Source organism: Artibeus jamaicensis, unplaced genomic scaffold (assembly GCF_021234435.1).
Source record: "Artibeus jamaicensis isolate MK-2021 breed Jamaican fruit bat unplaced genomic scaffold, CSHL_Jam_final scaffold_1964, whole genome shotgun sequence".
In the NCBI taxonomy this organism is placed as follows: Eukaryota; Metazoa; Chordata; class Mammalia; order Chiroptera; family Phyllostomidae; genus Artibeus; species Artibeus jamaicensis.
In genome coordinates this window covers 50,373,853-50,397,131 of record NW_026522030.1, presented here as the reverse complement: position 1 = coordinate 50,397,131, position 23,279 = coordinate 50,373,853, and the positions used below count along the sequence as shown (strand labels likewise).

The window sequence follows — 23,279 nt, the reverse complement described above, 5'->3', positions numbered from 1 at the left end:
CGGCTTGTCTTTAGAAAAGAACATTGAGGTTTAGAGATTTAAGTGGCATGTTCAAATTTCTACAGCTAGGCAGGAAGTAAGTTAGAACCAAGCTCTGATCGCCTTGAAAGTGCAGCTTTGTCTCATACACACGACTCACTGCCTGGGAAGAGAGCGAGTTGCAGTGACGGTCTGAAAGTCGTCAAGCAGCAGTAGTCTGCCTCAGGAAAGCCAGCATTGGCACTCTTCACAGTGTTGGTGAAGCCTTCCCCGGGCGTCCTGGTTGTGACCGGAAACGCCCAACGGCGAACTTTGGCTGCCGTGTCGACTGTCCAGAGGAAACATGCAGAGGCTCCCTTTTATCTTGTTGCTTCAGATTTCCCTGCATGGAGACCGTGGTAGAAGAGGATCCCAGCTCGAACCGAACAAAAATGTTCAAAACCCTATTTAATTTTATGAACTTAAATATTAAAGAAAGGTAAAAGCTAGTATTACTGAACATTTGGTTTTGATAAAAGTAGATGCCGCTGCGTAGCCTTGCCAGATTTCCAGTGCACGTCTTTGGGCTCAGGGTTGAGAGTGTTCTCATTCTGCACCCGATCAAAACACAAATGCCTGGAGAAGCCTACTGAGCCCCGAAAGGACAGGGCACGCAGCAGTCATTGCAGCCTCGCTGCTAGAGAGAGAGGTGCAGAGGGGAGGAGGAGCCCGTCTCGGTGTGTATTTCTAAGCCTGGGCCACAGAGAGAAAGCAGGGGCATACTTTGGTTTTGATTGACTTAGCCAGTTACACCCAATTAAAGTCTCAAACATTGTATGTTCATTGAGTTACTGAATGCTTTTTTGTTTGTAGGATATTTTGCTAAAGGTACTAGAGATATGTTGCTGGATCTATATGCTAAAGATATTAGAGAGAATAGGCCTATGGAAGGAGCGAAGATACAGGGTGGGGCAAAAGCAGGTTTACGATTAAGAGTATGCAAAACACGGTTTATTCTTGTATTATTATTATTGTATTATTTTCCATATGAACAACTATAAACCTACTTTTGCTTCACCATGTATTTGAATATTTGATGGATAATTTATTCCTATTTAAAACGTGAAAGTTTGCATAAGAAAAAAACAGGATTTTTAATAGAGGACATCAGAATAGTTTAAATTTCTTTCTTAGTCCCTGGGAAGAGCATGACATACAGAACTTCAGAACTTACGGCCACATTTCCATTTGGGTAAATTCAGTGTTTCAGATTTGCTGCCTGGACTTGTTTTTATTTCTCTAGGATCAAGGGGGTTTGGGCATCGCTATCAGTGAGGAGGACACTCTCAGCGGAGTCATCGTAAAGAGTTTAACAGAGCATGGCGTGGCAGCCAAGGTGAGGCTTCCCCTTTCTCATGTCCAGCCGTGGTGGAGAAGAAAGGTGCTTCTGCAAAACACTGAAACCTTCCATGTTTCTCTTCAGGACGGACGGCTCAGAGTTGGAGACCAGATCCTGGCTGTAGATGATGAAGTTGTTGTTGGCTATCCTGTTGAAAAGGTACTTTTTCTGTTAAGGAAAAATGCAAACGGCGCTGTGAAGCTGCCCTTGGTCATGGCTGACATGTGTCTGTGTGTGTGTGTCCGCGTGGCTGGCCTAGGGAGTTACAGCCGTGTAGCTGTATCACACAGACACCCTACAGAAGAGAGGGATTATTCTAAATTTCTTTAATTTTTATTTTCTGTTTTCCAGTCAAGGTAATGTTGAGCTGTTTTCTGTTATCTGGTAAATTTGATATTCAGTGGACATTTATATAAATACCATTTCCTATCACTTCCATTTTCCCTTAGGAAAAGTTTAAACTTCTGAACAAAAGTCAACTTAGTTTTAAGACAAAGGAATATTTTTATGAATGTTTGTTCCCGTAACTGGCTAGCCACTGTGTGTATTGCTTGCTAAGCTGCTTCAGATTCTCTGTAGAATCAGGATATGGGCAAATACCCCATGTTCGTATATTCTAAGGTTTAGTGATCCACAGAAATGGATGAAACTAACTGAAAATATAAAAAGTTGAAGTCCATATACTGATACAAGGAAGACAAGTGAGAACTAGACTTGCAAATGGAAGTTAACTATGGCCTTAATCGGTATTAGGCAAGTAGAGAAACTAGAAAGAAAGTGTAACAGTTCTACCTTGACCCCTCAAGTCTTGACAAGGGCAGAATTTGCCTCTGACTTCTCTCTCAGTTGTAGTTTTAGATTCCAACTATAATAGTGGCTTATCTGCGTAAGTGTACTAAGTTGCTTTTGAATATTGTTTCCCCTCCACACTCACCCCCTGCCAGTTTATTAGCCTTCTGAAAACAGCAAAGACAACAGTGAAACTTACCATTCGTTCTGAGAATCCAGATTCCCAGGCTCTTGCTTCAGCAGCTGGTACAACCAATGAAGAAAAAAAGAACAGTTCCCAGTCTGCAGTGGTCCCACGAGCTGGCTCCCCAGAACCAGAGCCCGTCCGAGGTAAGAACTGGCCGTGTGAGTCCTGCACGTCCCGCGCACTCAGACCCGACAGCAGGTCTTCACCTGGGAGCCAGCTCCTGCCTGGAGCTCAGTCTTTAAAAGGCCACAGTCAGGGAACTCGGTACCTTGATTCCAGGTATCCGACTGAGGATTTAAAAACATTTTGCACATTTCTTTTTTAACACTGAGCAAGTAATTTAACTTTTCTAAGCCTTAGTGTTCTAAATGGATGCAGTAGAAAATGGATACGATGATACCACTTCACCAGGGGAATCAGCAGGTGCCTGGTACTAAAAGAGACTCTTAAAAGTGCTAGTCCTTGCCCTGGGTGTTTGTGGTCAGTCTGAATCCTGTCCCTGGAATGTAACAGGGGGTCTCGTCAAGTGAATGGGACACCACTCTTTCATATCATTTCAGTGCCACTCTAGTGTGTTGAGACACAAATTATTACTTCCAGTTATTTTTTAAGAACAATTGCACTACTGTTTCATAAAACAATAAATTTCAAGCTTTGCAGCATTGAAGAAAGGTATTTAAACACATTAACTTTTTCTGAAGTTGGGGAAAAGATCCCTTTTGGTAACATTCAGTTATTTTGACAGGTTTTTAAGGAAACAGCAGTTTAAAACATTTGTAATATAGTTGGACAAACAGTCTTAAAGTAGCACATATCTGATGCAAGTGATTCAGAAAGAGTGGATACTTCATTGAATTGTTAAAAAAATTTTCATGGAAATTTTCTCATTTTTAATTTTATATTGACCCCTAAATAGCATTGTCTATAAAAATATGGAAAGCTAAACAAAAATGTAACATAAAAGAAAATATCTTGCATCTACTCTTACCACTTTAGGAGCAAGAAACTAGTCTGTCTCTGATTTCCTAAAAAGAGAGCATCTTGTCTAAAGCTGCTTTACCAAGTACCCAGCTTCCCAAAATGTGCTGTGTGCTGTATGCTCCTTGGCATATCATAAGTCGTAGGATATGAAGACTATAATAAAATGAGGTGTGAACTTACATTAGCCTCAGTTTTTCATACTCTATCCTGATTGCTTGAATTCTGAGCATATATGTACCAGTATGTGTTATATGAGTTCATAAGACGTCATATAAGACACAGGAAAGATACTGCAAGTGATCTCACTTGATTGTAAACTCAGATGTTAAGTGCAGCTACATAGTGCTCAGATCTGTCTACATGAGAAGAGATGCTCTCCACTAATAAGGAATGGACCGCAGAGACAGAGAAGCCCTCAAAGGCAGGCTTCGTGACAAAATCATTGATGTTCTGTGCGTTTTGTGGTCTTCCCGGACTGTGTTGTGGGGCCTGCCGCACATCTCACTCTGAGCTTTACAAATCGTGATTTCATAAGAAGTTTATTTGGCTCAGGTGAAATGTAGAATATCGGTGAAACTAGAGGTTCAGTTCAGTTCTTCTGCCCTCTTTTCTGTATACATATTATCTCTAGCCACTTAAAAAATACAGAAATAGTGCAAGAAACAATTTAACAGGTAATTTTGTGCCTGCCACTGTCAATTAACAATGAGAATTTAGTCGTATTTGATTGATAGTTTAATCACTAAAAGATTAGGTGAGTTTGAAGTCTTTGTCCCAGTCTTGGGCCCATTTTTCTACTTCAACTCCTGGAGGTGGCAGGTTTACTGTCTGTGCCTTCTACTCAATTTCATTTGTGTTTTGTTTCTTTCTAACTTGTTTGTAGGTACAAGCAGGTCATCAACACCAGCAGTCTTTGCTTCTGACCCCACCACCTGCCCCATTATCCCAGGCTGCGAGACTACGATTGAGATCTCCAAAGGGCGGACGGGGCTGGGCCTGAGCATCGTCGGGGGGTCCGACACACTTCTGGTGAGGGCACACCCACGGTCGTCTCGGGGGCTTCCTCTCAGTCTGTTAAATGACAGGGATCGGCTTGCAATAATGTGCCACTCTTGTTATTTTAACTTGCAGAGCAAATATTTAACTAGGTGGGTACTTGTGTTTTTAATTTGAGTGAGCCAAGTGTGACTAAATAATTTTCTGTCGACTCGGGGTAATGAACACACAATACAGTGTACAGATGATGTTTGATTGAAATGTACACCCGAAACCTGTATAATTTTATTAACCAGTGCCACCCCAATAAATTCAGTTGAAAAAAAAAGAAAACAAACAGAAGATTCTGTTGTACAACTTGTGATTGCAGCCTTTAGTTTCAGAATATTTCTATCAGTTCACTAGTCCTTGCTGTACTTTAATTTCTTGTCACTGACCTGATATGTTTGAGTTAGAGCCATATTGAGAGGAGTCTATGGATAAATTGCAGGCACATTTTCTAAATGTCAAAAATGCTTTGTCATTTCATTCATATGTGATACAAAAGATGATGTGTATTCATTATATATGTGTGTGATTTATATACTTCATAATTTTTAAGCCTCCCTATCATTAGAAAGAAGTATAAGCTCCTGTGAGCCTTTTTAGCAAAAACGATATTATTATATTTTTCTTTGAACTTTGATGTGACTCTCATGTGGATCCAGTGATTGTATAACCCTTATCACTATCTGTAAAAGTGCAGTGTGTTTTGGCCTCATTTCTGCTCTTCATTCCTACGGAAAATGGAATAAAGTATGTGTATGATTTGTCTGGGTCCTTAGGGTGCCATTATTATCCATGAAGTTTATGAAGAAGGAGCGGCGTGTAAAGATGGAAGACTCTGGGCTGGTGATCAGATTTTAGAGGTACAAATGCTGTGTGGTTGACCTTCACAGTCAGCACAAAAACTGCTCCAGGTGATGGGGGTGGGGGGGTCTTACTGTTTGTTTGTTTTCCTCCCTCCCTCCCTCCCTCTCTCCTTCCTTGCTTCCTTTTTTCTTCCCTTTCCTTAACTCACCTGGTCTTGTATCCCATTTACGTACAGGTGAATGGAATTGACTTGAGAAAGGCCACACATGATGAAGCGATAAATGTCCTGAGACAGACGCCACAAAGAGTACGCCTGACACTCTACAGAGATGAGACCCCATACAAAGAGGAGGACGTGTGTGACACCCTCACTGTTGAGCTGCAGAAGAAACCCGGGAAAGGCCTGGGGTTGAGCATTGTTGGTAAAAGGTAAGATTGAAAAGGGCAAGTCCAGTGACCTGTTGGAAATGATTGAATTTAAGGTCTTTTCAAGAGTCCTAGCTGTAGTAGAATCTTTATCAACAGCTAGTATTCTGTAAATAGCTGTTGTCAGACCACTCGGTGTGAAACATCAAAAGACATTGATTTTGAACTTTTGCAGTTAGTATTCTGAGGGCTTTTGAAGGCACCAGACAAAAAGCCATTTGTCACTCCTGAGTACCTGCTGTGTGCCAGGAAATATGTTAGGTTCTGGGGAGCAGAGTTAAGTGCAACTAAAACATGGTTTCCAACCTCCAAAAACTCACAGCTTGGTAACTGAGAATTAACTATATTCTTGCAACAAAGGGACCTTTTGATGAGCAACAGAAGTGTATGTGAGGATCCATGGAAGCAGAGGAGAAATGGACCAAATAAACCTCTTTAAGGGAAGTAGATTAGGAAAACTTCTTTAAAAAGAGGTGCCTAGGCTGAAGCTAAAAGTGATAAATGATGGTTTATGGAAGAGGGTGGAGGACATTCCAGGGAGAAGGCTCAGCTGGAACGGAGCGGGCCATCGAAAGGGAACAGTGTAAAGGTACAGGCAGGGGTGGTAGGTTGGTGAATATGCGTAAATTCAGTGCCAATCTACTTTAAGTATGTATATGTGTAGGAAATATTAACAGATATATAGTGCAGTAAGTTCTAACACCTCTCTTCTAAAGATGGGGAAGCAGACCATCAGATGGCGAAATGGCCTGAGGTCGCCACCTTGGCAAGAACAAGTGATGCAATTCACCTTTCACTGAACATTGCTGATTACAGTTACCTTTGTGTCTCAGCAAGAAGTTGCTGGCTTATTTAATAGTTTTTTTTAAATGAAAGATTAGAACAAGATTAGTATCTCTTCATTATGCATAAATCTCTCTTGATTGGAAGTTAGATTTGTAATGATTTAAAAGAAAAGGTAGTAGAGCAAAGGGGGTACTTAAATTCTGGCCGATAAATGGTTTTAGCTTGAGATACACATTTGTTCTTCATTTTCAATGATGTTAATAATGATGTTGATGGTAATAGCAACATATTTTGATAGGCATAGGTCAATATGCATTTAAAGCTTCATTGTGGTATAGAAAGAACAATAGATTTAGCTCCCAAGGAGTGACTCCTATGTCTCATTTTTGCCATTTGGTAGCTGTGTGATCCTGTGATCCATACGGTGAGTATAATAGAAGCCGCTTCTGCTCACAGTATATAATTGTTAAATAAGTATGCTTATGAAAGATATGTTTAACCTAGAAAATGTTACAAGACACAAGCTATATTTTTTTGAGTTCATGTACCATTTGGTCCCCAGCAGTCATCATACTGCTGTTCATGTCCGTGAGGTTTCATTTCTTTTTTTGCTCAATTTTTCCAGCCTCCCCCTCACCTGACATCTGTCAGCCTGCTCTCTATGTATGAATTTGTCTCTGTTTTGCTTGTTAGTTCAGTTTGTTCATTAGATCCTGCATATGAATGAAATCATGTGATATTTATCTTCGTTTGACTGGCTTCTTTCACTTAGCATAATGTTCTCCAAGTCCATCCATGCTGTCCTGAAGGGTAAAACTTTCTTTTTTTACAGTGAAATAGTATTCCATTGTGTAAATGTACTACAGCTGTTTTGTCCAGTCATCTTCTAGTAGACACTTGGGCTGCTTCCAAAATTTGGCTATTGTAAATAATGCTGCCATGAACACAGGGGTGCATATATTCTTTGAAATTACTGTTCCAGGGGTCTTCGAATAAATTCTCAAAAGTGGAATCACTGGGTCATAAGGCAGTTCCATTTTTCAATTTTTTAAATAAAATTAATTAAGGAACTCATAGTGTAGACATAAGCTATTATTTACCACAAAAACAAATTCTAATAATATTGCCCCGGTGTTGCTTTGAAAATAAGAAAGCCTGTGAAGTCATAAAAATAGAGTAAATACTTTAGTTAAAAAATGTCAGCTCTTTATTAAATAAATACCACATTACAATTGAGAAAAATAATGTTGAAAGTCAAAGTCAAGTTCAAATTCTGTTTGCAGAAATGACAGTGGAGTATTTGTGTCAGACATTGTCCAAGGAGGAATTGCAGATGCTGATGGAAGACTGATGCAGGGAGACCAGATACTCATGGTGAATGGAGAGGATGTTCATAATGCCACCCAGGAAGCTGTTGCTGCTTTGCTGAAGGTAAAATTCCAATGTCAACGATAATTGCGTGCCATAATATAAAACAGGGGACGCGGACATGGAGCTTTCACAGTAAAAAAAGCAGTGACTCCTCTTTATTTAAAATGTTCTCTCAAGAAAAATATACTAGGTAAGAAACCATATTTCTGTGATAAATAATCTTCAGTATACAAAGTCTTCACGATACACATGAAGTTCACTGCAATGTTATTTGTCATAGAAAAATTGGAGGTTGACATAACTATACAGACCAGTAAATAGAGCAAAGGTGCGTGGCATGTGTATCTGTTTAAAATCATGTCAGGGAAATTATATTGATCAATATGAAAAAACATAGCAGAGAATGTGATACAACATTGTATTTACAGTATAGAAACATTCATGTAAAATAAAATCTTATAAGTCCTTTAACGGTAATTACAAAGTGATCATTGGAACCATGGAACCCTTGGTTTTCCTTCTTCATTTTATTTTCGAAACTTTCTATATAGGAAGAATTGCTTTTATAACAGAAAAATTGACTTGAAAAATTTTTATAATAGATACTCGAAGTTTATAAGAGCTTTGTTGTAAATCAGTTATAAATATACAAGTTAAATAAGGTATAGAAGTTGTTAACTTTGCAGTTATGTAAGCTGGAAATATGCTAGGTTCAGGAAGGGTTTGATTAAGTTTCTCCTCCCCACCCCAAAGTGACAAAGAAACCAAAACAACTTAGGGATATTGCATGTCCAGTTTTGACCTTGCAGAATTTGATTCATCATCAACATGTTTCACAATAAAACATCTCTTGTAATCCCTATCAGAAGGAGCATAATAATATCAGTGCCCTGCAGTTATGGAAGTACTGCTTTGCGCTGGACATTGTTATAAGCATTATATTTGGGATTATGTCATCTCAACAGCCTGTAATGGTCTCCATCTTAAAAATGAAGACTAAAGACTTATGGAGCTAGTCATCTATTAAGGTCATCCAGCTAGTGAGTCACAGAGTCTGATTGAAAACAGTGTGTCTGACTGCAGAAACCTAGCATCTTACACACCTCCTCGTGCTACTTCTGCATGAGGCTGTGTAGCATCTTCATTCCTTGTTTTGTGTTGCTAGCACAATGGCTAATTTAGGTGTTGTTTATTTGGGCACAGAGTAACAATAGAGAATTTACGTGTGTGTGTCTGTGTGTCTACAATTGAGAGCAAAACATGTTGTTTTATTGTTTCTGTTTTGTTTTTTCAAACCTGAGTTATTTAGTTCATTTAGCTGATCTAAATCAGTATGTTTTCTGAGATAATTGCCCGATTTTCATTTTCTTACCTGTGAGAAAGAGTATCCACGTAAATTAAGAGGTAGTAAGACAGACATTTGATGTTGCTGCTGCTGCTTATTGTTACTATTTTGACTAGTTTTGTTTTAAAGAACCTCTTTCTACAAAACTTGGGGGTATCCTTGCCTATGGAAATTCCAAAAGGAATAAGCCTTTTAAAAACTCAGTTTTGAGGGGTAAAATGTGCTCCTGAAGAGGACTGTGGCATTTTATGTAAACGTTTACATAAAACAACTGCTCCCCCAGTGTTCCCTAGGGACAGTGACCTTGGAAGTAGGAAGAATCAAAGCTGGACCGTTCCATTCAGAGCGGAGGCCCTCTCAGAGCAGCCAGGTGGGTAGCTGGGGGCTTCATCAAGGGAATGCGGTCCACATGCCGAAGGGAACTCAAGAACAGTTTAGGCTGTGGGTCTGTCCAGGGTCACGGACATAGGCCTGGCTCTCTGGTAGCCTGGCCGAGTGGGGTGCAGAATTTGCCATAGGGAAGAGCAAGAGCCGAATGTGGACGGGTAAGCAAGGTACAGCTCTCGAGTAGTTTGTAAGAATTTAAAGAAACTTAATTCCTTTTCTAACATAATTCTTTTTCCATAATCTCATACCAGTTAATTTATGAAAGACTACCAAAATAACATATTTTAAAGTGTTTTATAACATTTACCAAGCAGTATACTGTAGATGCTTCCACATGTGTGAAAGTACAGCATTAACATGGTTCAAGTCTCTCGGCAAGCCCTCCTCAGTCTTGTCTTGTGATGGCAGAAGCCTGTTTTCATCAACCTGTCTTGAAAGACCCCTTATTGGCCCCTTAATGGTTGCCACTGGTTTCCTGTAGCTGGTCCCAGTTCTACTGTTTGTAAGTCCCCATCTATGTACAGTGTCAGCTGACATTTAGAGAGGATTACCTCGAATGAGATTATGAAAATCCACCAAAACTTTAGGTAGATTGGAAGTAGATTGGAATCAATTTCATCCATCCTTTCCACTTCAATTTATTTATATCATTATGCAAATTCTTTCTTAGAAAAAAATCAGTCGAAGCCATTTAAATGCCTATCAAATTATCAAATGCCAGTATTACTTAATAACAGGTATTTCTCTCCAGATGCATTAAAATAATTGAGTTCTGAAGTAAGTGGCATTGAAGGCCTATCATCACTGTTACAACTTTGTAAAGTCATTGTTTTGTCTTCGTAGATGAGTGAATGCAGCCTGTCATCCTTCACTTTCCCGCTTTCTGGATCCAGTGCATCTGAGTCGCTGGACAGTAATTCAAAGAAGAATGCACGTAAGATGGGTCAGACCTTCAACATGATTTCCTGGTTTGAATTTTGGCTGTCAACACAGATTTTCTTCCCTGTTTTCATTTACCTCTGAGCTCCCTTTCCCCCAAATCATTCCACACACTAATACAGGCAGAAAGATGTGTGCCGGCAAAAATTCTGAACGGCGGGAAGCTGTGCCTACAGCTGCTTCTCCCCCTGCACGTCTGCCCTGTGAGATGCACCAAACGTTAGAATCAGGATTCTGTGAATTGTTATCCCTCGGCCTGTTGGTGTGTTTGATTTTTATTTCCTTTCTCAGTTTAGTGTAACACCAATAAATCAGAAGAGGCCATTAAGTGAAGCCTTCTTTTTCCATGAGAATTGCAAAACCTTTGATTGAGAAAATTAATATGATCCTCCCGTGTTTTAATTACATGAAATCATGATGCAGAGAGTGTTTTGGCTTGAAGCATTCGTTGAAAGTTGTTCAAATTGAAGAAACTAGCCATATGGCATTCTCTGTTTGCAATATGACTAATATTTTAGAAATTTAGGCACTTACGTCCATGAGTGCTTTTCAGGGCACCCATGGCTTTATTCCTCTCAGCTGTGCACATGTGTCTTTCTGTCCAAAACACATCCTGTCCTCGTCTCACTCACAGTGGATTATACAGTTAGATAATCATGCTTAAAATAAGAAGGAAGACATGAGGTGGTGTGTGTGTTTTTCTGACTGGAGAAATAAAGAGTTCTTCTGTGAGACAGATGTAATCATGTGTACCAGCAACTGTGAGAACCTTCTCAAAAAAATTTGGGTATATGCCATTTAGTCCCATCCACCTCCAGACATTCACTAAAATCTAAATGAAAATTAAAAAATGCTTTAATAACCACATTTTTTTCTTTTCATCTTTATAGTAGCATCTGAAATACAGGGATTAAGAACAGTTGAAATAAAAAAGGTAACTTGGGGACTTGGGAAAAAGAAAACAATGAAAATTGTGTTGAAGTTAGAGGCACCTGCATACGTGTTTTTCTCTAAGCTATCTTACTTTTTCATAGTCCCATCTGAAAAATTACTTATGGAACACAGAAAGAACAGCACAATGCAGTCTTTGCTGAATTTTCTGCTTGTAGTACCTTGTCTGACAAGTCACTGTTGGCATGCTCTGTCTTGTCAAGACTGGCGTCAGCTCAGCCCATGCAAAGTCTGCCCCACCTCATACCAATAAGTCAGCCTCTGCTTTTGGTAGATATGTCCTGTCTTCCTGAAGCAGGTTTCCCCAACAGATGTGTAGAAGAGGGACAATAAAAGCAGCCACACTCACTGAGCCGTTACTACGTGCTGAGCTCTCATGTAGACACTGTGCTGCCACCATCTATCTCATTTAAAGCTCACTGCAGCGCTCTGTGACAGGCACTGTTGTCTGCACTCGGTCAGGGAAGACCTGGTGGTTGTCTGGGAGGAGAGGACTTGTTCCAGGTCCCAGTGTTTGGAAGTGTGGCTTCCTGGCTTTGAACACAAGTCCCTCTGATTTAGAAAATTGTGCTTTTTTCATTTTATCAGCTTACCTGCTGTTCATCAGTCCCCACGATATGATTTTCACTTAACATGTATGGTTTCTTCTACAGATGCTTATTTTCCTAAATCACACTAAGGGCCTTTATCAAATAAAATAATGTGATTTTTTTTGAGCATTATTTTCCACCCTCTGATCCACCTAGAGGATCAGAGTTAACCATAGAATATTGTGCCAAAGAAACCAAAGGTAAATTAAAAATATCACATTGGCCCAACTCTCTCTTCCATGGCAGGGGCCTTCCGATTCACTGGGAATCAGCATTGCTGGGGGAGTGGGTAGCCCGCTTGGTGACGTCCCCATATTTATCGCCATGATGCACCCGAATGGAGTGGCAGCTCAGACCCAGAAACTCAGAGTAAGTTTATCTAATTGCCCTGGTAGCCCCAGCACATTGGCAAACTTTGATAAACCTTTGAATCTGACCACAGGTTTCAGGTGGTTTTAAATGTTTTTATCTGCTTTTAAATCAGATAATCTACTCACAGCACACCTTGGCCTTGCTTTGCGTAAAAGGTGAAGAAAATTTTTAGAAGAGAGAATTTGCTATTGTATGCAAATTTTCAAGCAAATGAAGTGGGAAGATTAACTCTAGTTTCTTTTCTTGTTTTACTTGTTTGAAACTTATAGAAGTTAAAACAAAGTGCTTCAGAACAGTGTGAGTTGGAAATTTTTTTACACATTTTTGTTTAAGTGCTCATTTAACTTTATAAAGTTGAAGATGATTATGTTTCATTGCCTTATCAATTTTGCAGAAGTTCAACATATAGGTGTGGATAGATAGATTTGTAGTTGTAATACAAATAAATAATACAGTAATTCATAAATAAAAATTCAAGAATAAACTGTTTGACATACCTACAACTGTAAAACTAGTTTTGTTCCACCTTGTAAATGTAACATAAACTGTAAAACTATATAAAACTTGCTTCAAAGTCGAGGGATTATTCAACTGGAGAACACTGTGATGGAATTTTTGCTAGCTAGCAGCTAACTAATTTTCTACAGAGTAAAATCTGTGTGGCCTTGTGTGTCAAAATGGTCAAGAAACATGGCCAGCTTCTTAGTTTATTTTTTTAAAATTTTTATCGTATTTTTTCCATTTAACCCATTTATACCCTCCTCCCCACTGCCGTCACCACACTGTTGTCCATGAGTCCTTTTTCCTGAATCCCTCCACCCCTTCCTTTCCCCGCTATCAATAGCTGTCATTCTGCTTTCTGTCTCTGAGTTTGTCTCTATTTGCTTGTTAGTTCAGTTTGTTCATTAAATTCCACATATGAGTGAAATCATGTGGTATTTGTCTTTCTATGACTGGCTTATTTCACTCACTTTAAACAGTCTTTAAATTGGGAATGGTTCAGTCTCCTTTGATATCATATATGTGACTGACACTTAAAACTTGCTTGTTAGACAGCACAGGGATGGGACAGCTTTTCTGTGATAGAGCAAGTGGCAACTGTTCTAGGCTTTTTTGGACATAGGATTCTCTGTTACAACTCCTCAGCTCTGCCCCATGAATGCAACCAGACAAGCATAGCAAACTCTATTCACCAACAGAAGCAGTGGGCCAGATGAGGCCTTTGGATCTCGGTTTGCACACCCCTGACTTAGAGTCACATATAATGTGCATAAGAATAACGTCCAGAGAAATTCTGGTTTCCAAATGACATCAGGTATCTTCTTCTTTTAATAGGAGGCAGCATCTTACCCAGGAGAAATGAAGAGTGATTTTCTCCTCCTCCCAGAGACTATAGAACTTAGTCATTTGTGTGTAACTTCTTTTTACGATTGCAGCCTCACGGGAATCAGTGGTTTCCCTAGGTCGATTTTCATTGCTGGTAGCACTACATGTGTGATGTGCATGGTAGAAAAGGAAATGATTGTTCAGGTCTCCGTGTTCCTCTCCGTGTGGCTGCTTTAGCAGTTGGCTGTGTCTTTCTCCCCCTTGCAGGTTGGGGACAGGATTGTCACTATTGGTGGCACATCCACTGAGGGCATGACTCACACCCAGGCAGTTAACTTACTGAAAAGTACCCCTGGCTCCATTGAAATGCAGGTAAGATTTTTCTCCCAAGCACTATTCAGAATACAGGTAGCTCGAAGACACAGGAGCTTTGATGTTAAACCAGTAAAAACTCTTAAATCTCCTGCTATGATTTCACTTAATATTCCCCTGAAACATAATTGATTATACTGAGAGTTCCAGGAGCGTAAGTAAAACATGTTCTGTCACATTTATTCTGGTGCATTTATTGTTTCACACTTGAAGGGGAAAAATGCCCAGGCCTAGCAATGAAGGATCGATTGTAGAATTTAAGTGGTGTGAGTGGCTTGTATTCTAAAGATCTTTAGAAATTAATGGCATGTGAGGCCATGTTTGAAAACCATCAAAGAACTTGATAAATTGAACTAGGAGAATATTTTTAGTGCCAGTTGAAGAGGCCTCTGGACCTTGTGAAATTTCTTTCTCTTTGGCTGTATATTATGTTAACAGAAATGATTAAGGAGAGAATAAAATACATGTTTTAATCCAAATGCTCCTTTTGAAGGAAAATTACGGATGTTTCCCCAGCCGTATGCACATGTCCTTTTCTCCCTGTGCGTCTCCTGCACACAGGTGGTTGCCGGAGGAGACGTGAGCGTGGTCACGGGTCAGCAGCAGGAGCCGGCCAGCTCCAGCCTTTCTCTCTCTGGGCTGACGTCAAGCAGTATATTTCAGGATGATTTAGGGTGAGCTCATCATATATTATGTTTGTATGCCCCTACTGCTCAGATAAAGGTGAACTAGTAAGAGATGAGGTATGAAATATGAAAGTCAGGTGTTTCTAAGCTATTAAACAATTATGGCATGGATTTAGTTTATCAAAGACAGACAGACATGTCACTGCCCTTTGCACACTTTCAGCTCTGAGTTTTCGCGAGCACTTCTTAGTCTCCCTGTCACTGTCCTGTGCGACGTGGAGCAAGTTCGATTTATCCAACATTTCCTACTCACTGAATCATTTTTTTGATTAAAAAAATCACAAGTATCTAACACTTGAGAACAAAAGAATTAGAACATAGAAAGAAGAGAAGAGAGGAGTGTATTGGAGTTTTTAAATAATTTGTTGCAGCTTTTACATTATTTATAATTGGTTTTCCTCTCTGAGTGTGGGAGTGCTGATGTTTATGAGCTACCCCGTGATGGTCCTCTGGACCCTAAACCTCTGACTTTAAGTAAATTGGGAAAAGAATGAGCTTCTCCATGCAGTGAGCACATGTTGTGAATATGTTAGTTTAAGAGAACCCTAAATGAGTAATAGGGAGGTTAAGTAGAATTTTGTTAGATTATGTAAATATAAAGTACTGAGCAACGACTGAGAATTTAAGCCTGCCAAAACACCTGTGATACACGCATCAGTAACACAGACATTGATACTCGTTCTGGGTTGGTGTTAGATAATCCTTGACTTGCTGGTTCATGATAATATATGTATTTTTTTAAATCCAAAAACTTTTTTTCTTTCTTTTGCTGTAGACCTCCTCAGTGTAAGTCTATTTCACTAGACCGAGGACCAGATGGCTTGGGCTTCAGTATAGTAGGAGGACATGGCAGCCCTCATGGAGACTTACCCATTTATGTTAAAACAGTGTTTGCGAAGGTAAGATTGCAAATTGTAACCACCCTCTCTCCCCTAAACAAGCGCTAGTAGTGGTCAGCAGCTGGCTTATTAGTTTATGGCCTGAGGTAACACCAAATGGTTAACAGTTGGTCATTTTCTTCTGGAGCTCCCTCCAGGAACAGGTCATTAAATATTTTTGTCCAATTTGAGGCTTAGTTATGTTTAAAGGAAAATAGGCTCAAATTGAAATTCCATGGGAATTCTTGACAATACACATAAAAATATTGATGAACTTTAATGCCTGATTTTATTTTTTAAAAAATAAGTGGCGTATGATTGAATGTCTTTTGAAAATAGAACATTTTAAATATGTATGGTCTAAAGTGCTGGCATTTTTTTTACTGTGTGCGTTGTTTTCTTTTACTGTTGTGAAATATAAAACAGGAAGAGAAAAGTACAAAAAATGGATATGCAGATTAACTGATTGAACATTTATTTTACAGTTTAACGTCATTGAATAAAGTAGAGAAATAATAACGGAAATAATTTGCAGAGTATCCAGCAGCTCTATCACCTACATCAAACCAGCATTTGCAGTTACAGGATTTATTTGAAAAAAAGAAAACCCCTTAGTATATAGTTGTAATTATACAGTACCCTGTTCTATTTTAAGAATGTTTAGAATAAGAACAAAGTTATTGCAACATTGGTGAAGCTATTAAAATAATTTAAACCTGTGTAATTATTATATATTTTAAGGCATTATTGAGGAAGTACAAAATTGGACAAACTTTCCTGCAGGAGGAAGTACAGAATCTCAAAATTTTACAGTCCAAAGCAGTAAAATATATCAAACCTATGAAAAGATTTGATACAGGGGCTTGAGATTAGTGCTGTGATTCTATGAAGTGCCCACCAAGGGCAGCTTCATTCTGTCACTTTGAAAAAATATTATTTTTAACCAATTTAAAGCACCGTATCTACAGCAGTCAAGCTATAGCCTTAATTTATGAGATTTTTAAAAGCCACTAGTCGGTCCAAAAATACAAACAACATTTGCCAATGAATAGAAGAGGCATGCAGTCATTTCCTCAGCCTTGGAACAGTTTATTTAAGGCATGCTGGTTAGAACATATTTTAAGAATTTCATCATTATGGATTCCTCATTAACTTTTTTGTATTTTAATTTTATATTTAATTGCATAATTGCCTACCATCAGTGTGCCTTAGGTAGGGTTCTTTTTAAACAGCAATGTCTGTGTTTAAACTTAATCATTAGGGTCCACAAAGAACGCGAAGACTCCATCTACCCCCTTGGGAAGTACGGAGCCAACAAGCCTGAGCTGCCTCTATGAAATCACAGAGAGCATCTGTGTCAGAATCAGCGGGGTCTGTGCCTTGCCCCACCCCTGTCGGCATACATGTGGGCTTTCACTTCTGCAAACCTTTGGGTTTCAGGGACCTTGCGCCCTTGTCCTGCAAACCTTCTTTTGTTCCCGCCTGATCCTTACTTTGCTTTCCGCAGGTCTTCTTTACAGGATCAGAAATCCTAGATTCTATGAAACAACTTTACTAGGCCAATTCCCAATATTCCTCATTAATTTGGGTTCCCACCTGCTATGCTGAGCAGCCAAAAAAACAGTCAGCTAATCTATTGACTGCTACATTCCCTCTCAAATAGGAATTTCATTGCCGAAATCATTTAGGAGAAAGACCTCCTTTGTGTGTGTTCATCATTGCTCAACGGCCGTGGAGTCCCGAGAGCAGTGTGCGTGCACATGCCGAGCAGTTTAAGCTCCAGTTTAGATCTTTTTCTGTTGTGCAGCATTTTCTGAGGAGTAAACAGGCCTACTTGGTCATTGCAGGGAGCAGCCTCCGAAGATGGGCGTCTGAAAAGGGGTGATCAGATCATCGCTGTCAATGGGCAGAGCCTGGAAGGGGTGACCCACGAAGAGGCCGTCGCCATCCTGAAGCGGACGAAAGGCACTGTCACACTGGTGGTTCTCTCCTGAAGTTCACCCCCTCTCACTTGCATGTCACACTAACGAGAAAGGGACTGGTCTTTTGGGAGGCTTCTCCCATGCGGTGTTCATCTTGCTCTTCAGAACTGTAGGGAAAAACTCCAGCTAGGCCTGTGGCACTCACAGGGGCACAGCCTTCTCCCTGACAGCGGAGCGTCCTGTCCCCTCGCTCCTTGCACAGCGCGAGCCTGCACCCAAAGGTAGGACTGTCCACGTCGTTAAACTGTTCTTTCTCCAGGAAGATGCCTGGCACTTCACAGTAACGTGGGTGAAAATTATCATGGGCTGAACTGGTTTGCGAGGAAGAAAAAAGAATTCTAAAGCTAGCCTAGGAGAAATGGCTTCAATAAGGTAGGGTGAAAATGAAAATATAAAATAAAGAAGAAAATGTCAAGTCATGTAAAAGCGCCTTGTATTTTGTCAATCCACCCCTCTCCTTACTACTAACTTAAAAAAATTTATTAAAAATCTTTAAAAATACTCAGTGTTTAAAATTTCTGACTATTATAAAAAGTCCCATCTCCCCCCTTTAGTATACACATAAATATTTTCTTCCTGGGTGGGTTTCTAGTGTGGTGTGAAGAGCAGATGTCTAAAGCAGTGTCCCTGAGGTTGTAAAGAACTCATTGCATGCACCTGTCCGTGTTCATGTTCATTTGTGACCTGTTAGAAGTATTCCCAGGACTCTGCAGGTAAAACGGTGATGCCTCCCTGCACCGACCGTCGCTTCTCCGGGAAGCAGCTGTGCTCGCCGCGCAGGAGCAGGAGCTCGTGGACCCGCAGCACAGGCTTTCCCTGACGCAGCGCTAACGCCGTGTCAGTGCACTGCGCAGTCAGCTCTCCTTAGTGCGCATCCCAACGACAGGGAAAAAAGCCATGTGTTAGTAATTATTTTGGTTGTATGCCATTAGAACATTGATAGAAAAATTAACGGAATTAACATAACTTCATTTCATTGCTTTATAATAACATCTTATAATACAATAGTTTAAGACTAAGGGAAACAGATGGAGCTGTTTATTGAGACAACTGGTGAGAAATTATCATGTGTTCATTCCCATTTTAGAGCGTGAAACTCCTACATTAGAATATATAAAGTTACTTTAAATATTATCTATATTTGTAACAGAAGTAGTGTACAGATATTTTATTACAGCACTTCTGTGTGAATGCAGAATTGAAGTGAATAAAGAAGTTTCATGGTGCACGAATAAAGAAGCAGACATGTTTTTTGTTTGTTCTTTTTACTGGTGAAAGGCTCTATTACACTGTTCAAGGCTTACAATTTGAAGTTGTTTTTCATCATGTCTAACTGAACATGCGGTGTCCACAGTTACAATGAGAGGAACTTTGGACAACATGATAATGAAAAGCTCAGTATTGTCTGCATTACATCCCGAGTGTTTACTGATGCTAAAGACCCAGAGACTCCTGGTGGAGCAGAAGACAAGCAGCGTTGTAAAGAGAAAGGTCTCCTTCCTGCCTGGATCTGTTTTTCAGAGATGCGGTTAGTGCAGTGATACTGTAAGTCGTTCTTTAGGGTAGTCAGAGTTGAAGTGTGCTCAGATGGAAAAGTCACGATCAAGTTATTTATATTCAGAAGCCTGAGAAGTCTGATCTGAACACTGAGCATGGATGGGGACCCTTGGTTCTGCTGAGTCCGTCCTTAATCAGCTATGAACATGGGCGTTCCTTCTTGTTCATCTCATCTGTAAAAGGATAGGTTGTTTTATCTCAAAACTTGTATCTAGTTTTTGTTTTAAATAAAAACTCTGTGGTTCTTAGTTGTACAAAATGAATAGACAAAGCTACATATGCAGCAACTGGGAAGACACTCCCCTTAACCAGACATTGTACACCGAGGTGCTCACTGTAACAAAGTTTATTTCGTTATGCAGTGACACAGCCACCTTCTTAGTCGTCACTTGAGGGTCCTCCATCATGAAGGTATGCCCGGCACTGGAGCTGGGCTACCCTCTTTTGTAAGTTTTAACTAGCAAAGATTTTTACGAAGGACACTATGGTATAGGTAGAGAAGTTAACTAACCAAATGAAAGTTTGAGTAAATATGAGGGCGTATTCCGGGGAGAACAGCGTGGTGGATATCTGTACTAGTCTGAATAACATCCCCCTCAAATTCATATCCACCAGGAACCTCAGACTGGGACCTTATTTGGAAATAGGTTCATTGCAGATACACTAGTGAAGGTGAGGTCATACTGGATTGCAGTGAAAATCCATGTAAATCCATGGGGAGAAAAAAGTGCCGGGGCCACTAGCAGCTGGAAGAAGCAAGGGAGGGTTTTTCTCTAAGGTCTTCAGACAGAGGTTGGCTGTTTGCACCCTGACTTCAAACTTCTGGCCTCCAGAACTGTGAAAGAATAAGTTTCTGTTGTTATAAATTGTCTAGTCTGTGACATTTTGTTCTGAAGCCCTGGGAAACTGCATGTAATACAGTATTTAAAATATTTTTAAATCTGTAGCTGGTATCATTGTGTCCGGCTAATAGAGGCTCTATACATTTTTGTTGAACATATGAATGATTAAATGATAGATCATGATTAATTTGATGGTATTAAGTTAGCTAGCTGCAGTCTGCATACTAAATGCAAAAAAGGAACAGTGGAATGCTACTATAGGAATATAAAAAACACCTCGAGGAAAAATCCCCTCCTGAATTTCTATTAATTAACAAGACTGAAGCCTGTGAAAGGAAGAGAGGGAGGGAGGAGTGACAGGAAGGGAGAAAGAAAAAGATTGAGAGGAAAAGAATATTGATTCATCAGCTTTGGGAAGAAGTGGCAAAAGCTTATGCTTCCTATATTATTTTGCTCTAGAAATAAAAGAATTCTATCTAATGAAGGAATAAAGGGCCTGAGTAAAGAGATTGAAGACATGAACTTCACAGTGTTAATGTCCTGTACAACTCAAGACAGGATTGACCACAGTTGGTCCCATAGAATTGTGTGTACAACTGTATCACAATAGAGAATGCCACGCATTTCTGGTGTTCTCTGTGACCACTCCTAAAGATGATGATTACGTGTTTAACTTCAGCACTGACTGATATGTAACAGCAGGAGTAGCAGTGAGGTATATAGCCAGTCATACTAGAACAAAGATTAAGTTGGAAACCTAAAAAGATTAAAGTCATGAAGGATAAAACAAGCCAAAGGAGAAAGGTTTTTTTTTTGGCGGGGTGGGTGGAAGGGTATTGGTTTGTTTTATTTTCAAGAATCTTGATAAAGCAGCCCTGACTGGTGTGGCTCAGTGGATTGAGTGCTGGCCTGCAAAGCAAGGGGTTGCTGGTTCCAATCCCAGTCAGGGCACATTCCTGGGTTGCAGGCCAGGTCCCCAGTGAGGGGCACTCAAGAGGTAACCACACATTGATGTTTCTCTCCCACTCTTCTCCTCCCCTTCCCCTCTAAAAATTAATGAATAAAGTCTTTTAAAAAACAAACTTGATAAGGCAGATTTTGATAGATTAGAAGAAGCAAAGGAAGCTCCTCCCTGCGCTGAGGTGTACACTTCCAATCTGGCCAGCCAGCTCATTGTCTGGGAATGAATGCTCTGCAGTGATTTAGAGCCTCTCTTCAGATCTCTTGTCAGACTGAATGGCGCAGTTGAAAGGATGCCTGCAGGGAGACAGGAGTAAGTAGGCTTTTTTTTCCTTTTTTTTTTTTGGTCTAAGTGTGGGAATGTCAAAACTATCATCACCTGCTTTCAGCAGCCCTGGTGTGTTGTTTCATGTCAGCAGCGAGTATTCTGGGATGCATTTGATTTGTGCAAAGATGTTCCTCAACTTTGTCTATTAGGAATCAATGTTTAGCTTTACTCCTTTCTAAAGAGAGATTTTTTGTAAGGAGGGATTGGTCTCAGTTATCTCAAGAGGAAAGAAGCATTGGCATCGAGGACCTTTCTAAATGCAAGAGCATGAAAATTAAGCATAGCAAAAGTTCCTGGAGTGACTTTTGTATACTTTAACGTTGCAGCTTCGTTTTTCCCTTCAAAATACAGGTGCTCCATATCGTCCATTTTCTATGTAAACTAGAAAGCAATTGTGTTATATTGGTTGTCTAAGAATCATACTTACCAGACAAGTAAAGAGAGGTCAATAGTAGGCCCCTAGAAAGCATTCTGTCAAGAAGGAGGAAAATCTATCACTATGACCTCAGAATTCTTTCAATGAAAATGTGTCTTGAAGTTTCTGAAAATGCTACCATCGAGAGTGTTTCACGCAGCTTCAAGAAGAGAGCTTCTCCGTGTTCATTTAACTTCGGACATTTTTTCAGAAGGCTGTGTTGTTTGAGAATACTTTCTCATCTTTTCTTCTTAACTTCCCCATTCTTCTCCACCTTGTGTGTATATTTTCAGAGACACAGTTACCCTGGGAAAACATACTTTCTCTTCTTTTGTTATCAATATAGTAGAAATCAAGATTTTTTCACTTGAGTCTACCTTGAAATATATTCTATCTTTGAATGGTATCAAAGGTACATTGCTTATACCTTGCTTTGGAAATTACACTACTGTATATAGAGCATTAATACCATGTACAGGGTAAGCCATCAAGAAATGGTTGTAGTTGTGGTACCTATTATGTCTTGGGAGAGATAGAATAATATAAACTCAATAGTTTTATTCAATTGCCTTCAATTTTCACTTTTGTGTGATCATATCTTTTTCTTCAGAAGTTAGATGGAAATCAACATAGGCCAAAATTTCATTTGCTTTGTGTACATCTTTCATGGTATTTCTCATATCCTTATATAACTCTATTATTATTAAATATTTTACTTAAAAATAGATTAACTTTTTAACTTAAATGTGCTTCAAAGAGGAATTGTATCTCACTACTGTGAGTGAAAAAGTAATACATTCAGAAAAAATCATGCCCCGGCCAGGTACCCGGTTGGAGCGTTACCCTACACACCAAAGGTTGTGGCTTCAGTCCCCAGTGTAGGCGTGCACTGGAGGCAACTGGTCAGTGTCTCTCTCCCCACCCCCACCCATCCCACTTCCTCTCTCCCTAAAATCAATGTGAAAAAAAACATCCTTGTGTGGGGATTAAAAAAATAACAGTAAAAATCAAAAATAAATACATTTGCATAAGTATGAAGTAACTACGAGCAACGGTCATGTTCTTCAATTCTGTGAAGACACTGCTGCCCAACAAGGATCAGAACTTTGTCATGAAGGAAGACTGCACATGTTAGAAGGGTGCTAAGGACTCCATGCAGACTCTTCCCTGGGCTTAGAGGAGCTGAAATAGCGTCCTTTCTTCATTACGCAACTCCGTATTTTCTAGCGCCTTGTCAATGCTTCCTAAAATGACCAGGTGATATACTCTCTCTTTGGAAAAACTCTATTATACCAAAATCAGAAAGGTTTTGTTTGCAGAGTCTTTGAAAAGGTGAATCCAAGCTGATCAATGTCTGTTCTTTACCGTGTTCTTAGTTAATGTGGTTGTTCACGGTTTTGTTTATAAGGCTTTCACTTAAAACCAGAGTTGGGCAACTCCTTCAGTGCCTTAGTTTTGGCAATCTGAGTTTGAAATAAAGGAGAAATGACATAAATTAATGGAGTAAAATTAATGTTGTGGTAATATTAAATAAAGCTAATGCTTCTTGCACCTGGAGGGCTACGCAGATGGCAGGCATACCTAATTATGCACCCTGCTGCCTT

General features: G+C 39.7%; 1 protein-coding gene across 7 annotated transcripts in view; it reads left to right on the top strand.

Moving 5' to 3' along the window:
• The window catches only part of MPDZ (multiple PDZ domain crumbs cell polarity complex component), a 159,710-nt gene extending 141,636 nt beyond the window's left edge, over positions 1–18,074 (top strand). For all 7 annotated transcript variants that reach the window (XM_053656298.1, XM_053656300.1, XM_053656299.1 and 4 more), the window contains 15 exons: positions 1,262–1,354; positions 1,442–1,516; positions 2,302–2,476; positions 4,198–4,343; positions 5,135–5,218; positions 5,398–5,591; positions 7,658–7,805; positions 9,374–9,460; positions 10,321–10,411; positions 11,307–11,350; positions 12,204–12,326; positions 13,923–14,027; positions 14,589–14,701; positions 15,489–15,612; positions 17,439–18,074. In XM_053656298.1, coding sequence (XP_053512273.1) covers positions 1,262–1,354; positions 1,442–1,516; positions 2,302–2,476; positions 4,198–4,343; positions 5,135–5,218; positions 5,398–5,591; positions 7,658–7,805; positions 9,374–9,460; positions 10,321–10,411; positions 11,307–11,350; positions 12,204–12,326; positions 13,923–14,027; positions 14,589–14,701; positions 15,489–15,612; positions 17,439–17,585 — 1,749 coding nt within the window. In that variant the 3' untranslated portion in view covers positions 17,586–18,074. The remainder of the gene's footprint in view (positions 1–1,261; positions 1,355–1,441; positions 1,517–2,301; positions 2,477–4,197; positions 4,344–5,134; positions 5,219–5,397; positions 5,592–7,657; positions 7,806–9,373; positions 9,461–10,320; positions 10,412–11,306; positions 11,351–12,203; positions 12,327–13,922; positions 14,028–14,588; positions 14,702–15,488; positions 15,613–17,438) is intronic.
• The last annotated feature ends 5,205 nt before the right edge of the window (positions 18,075–23,279 follow it).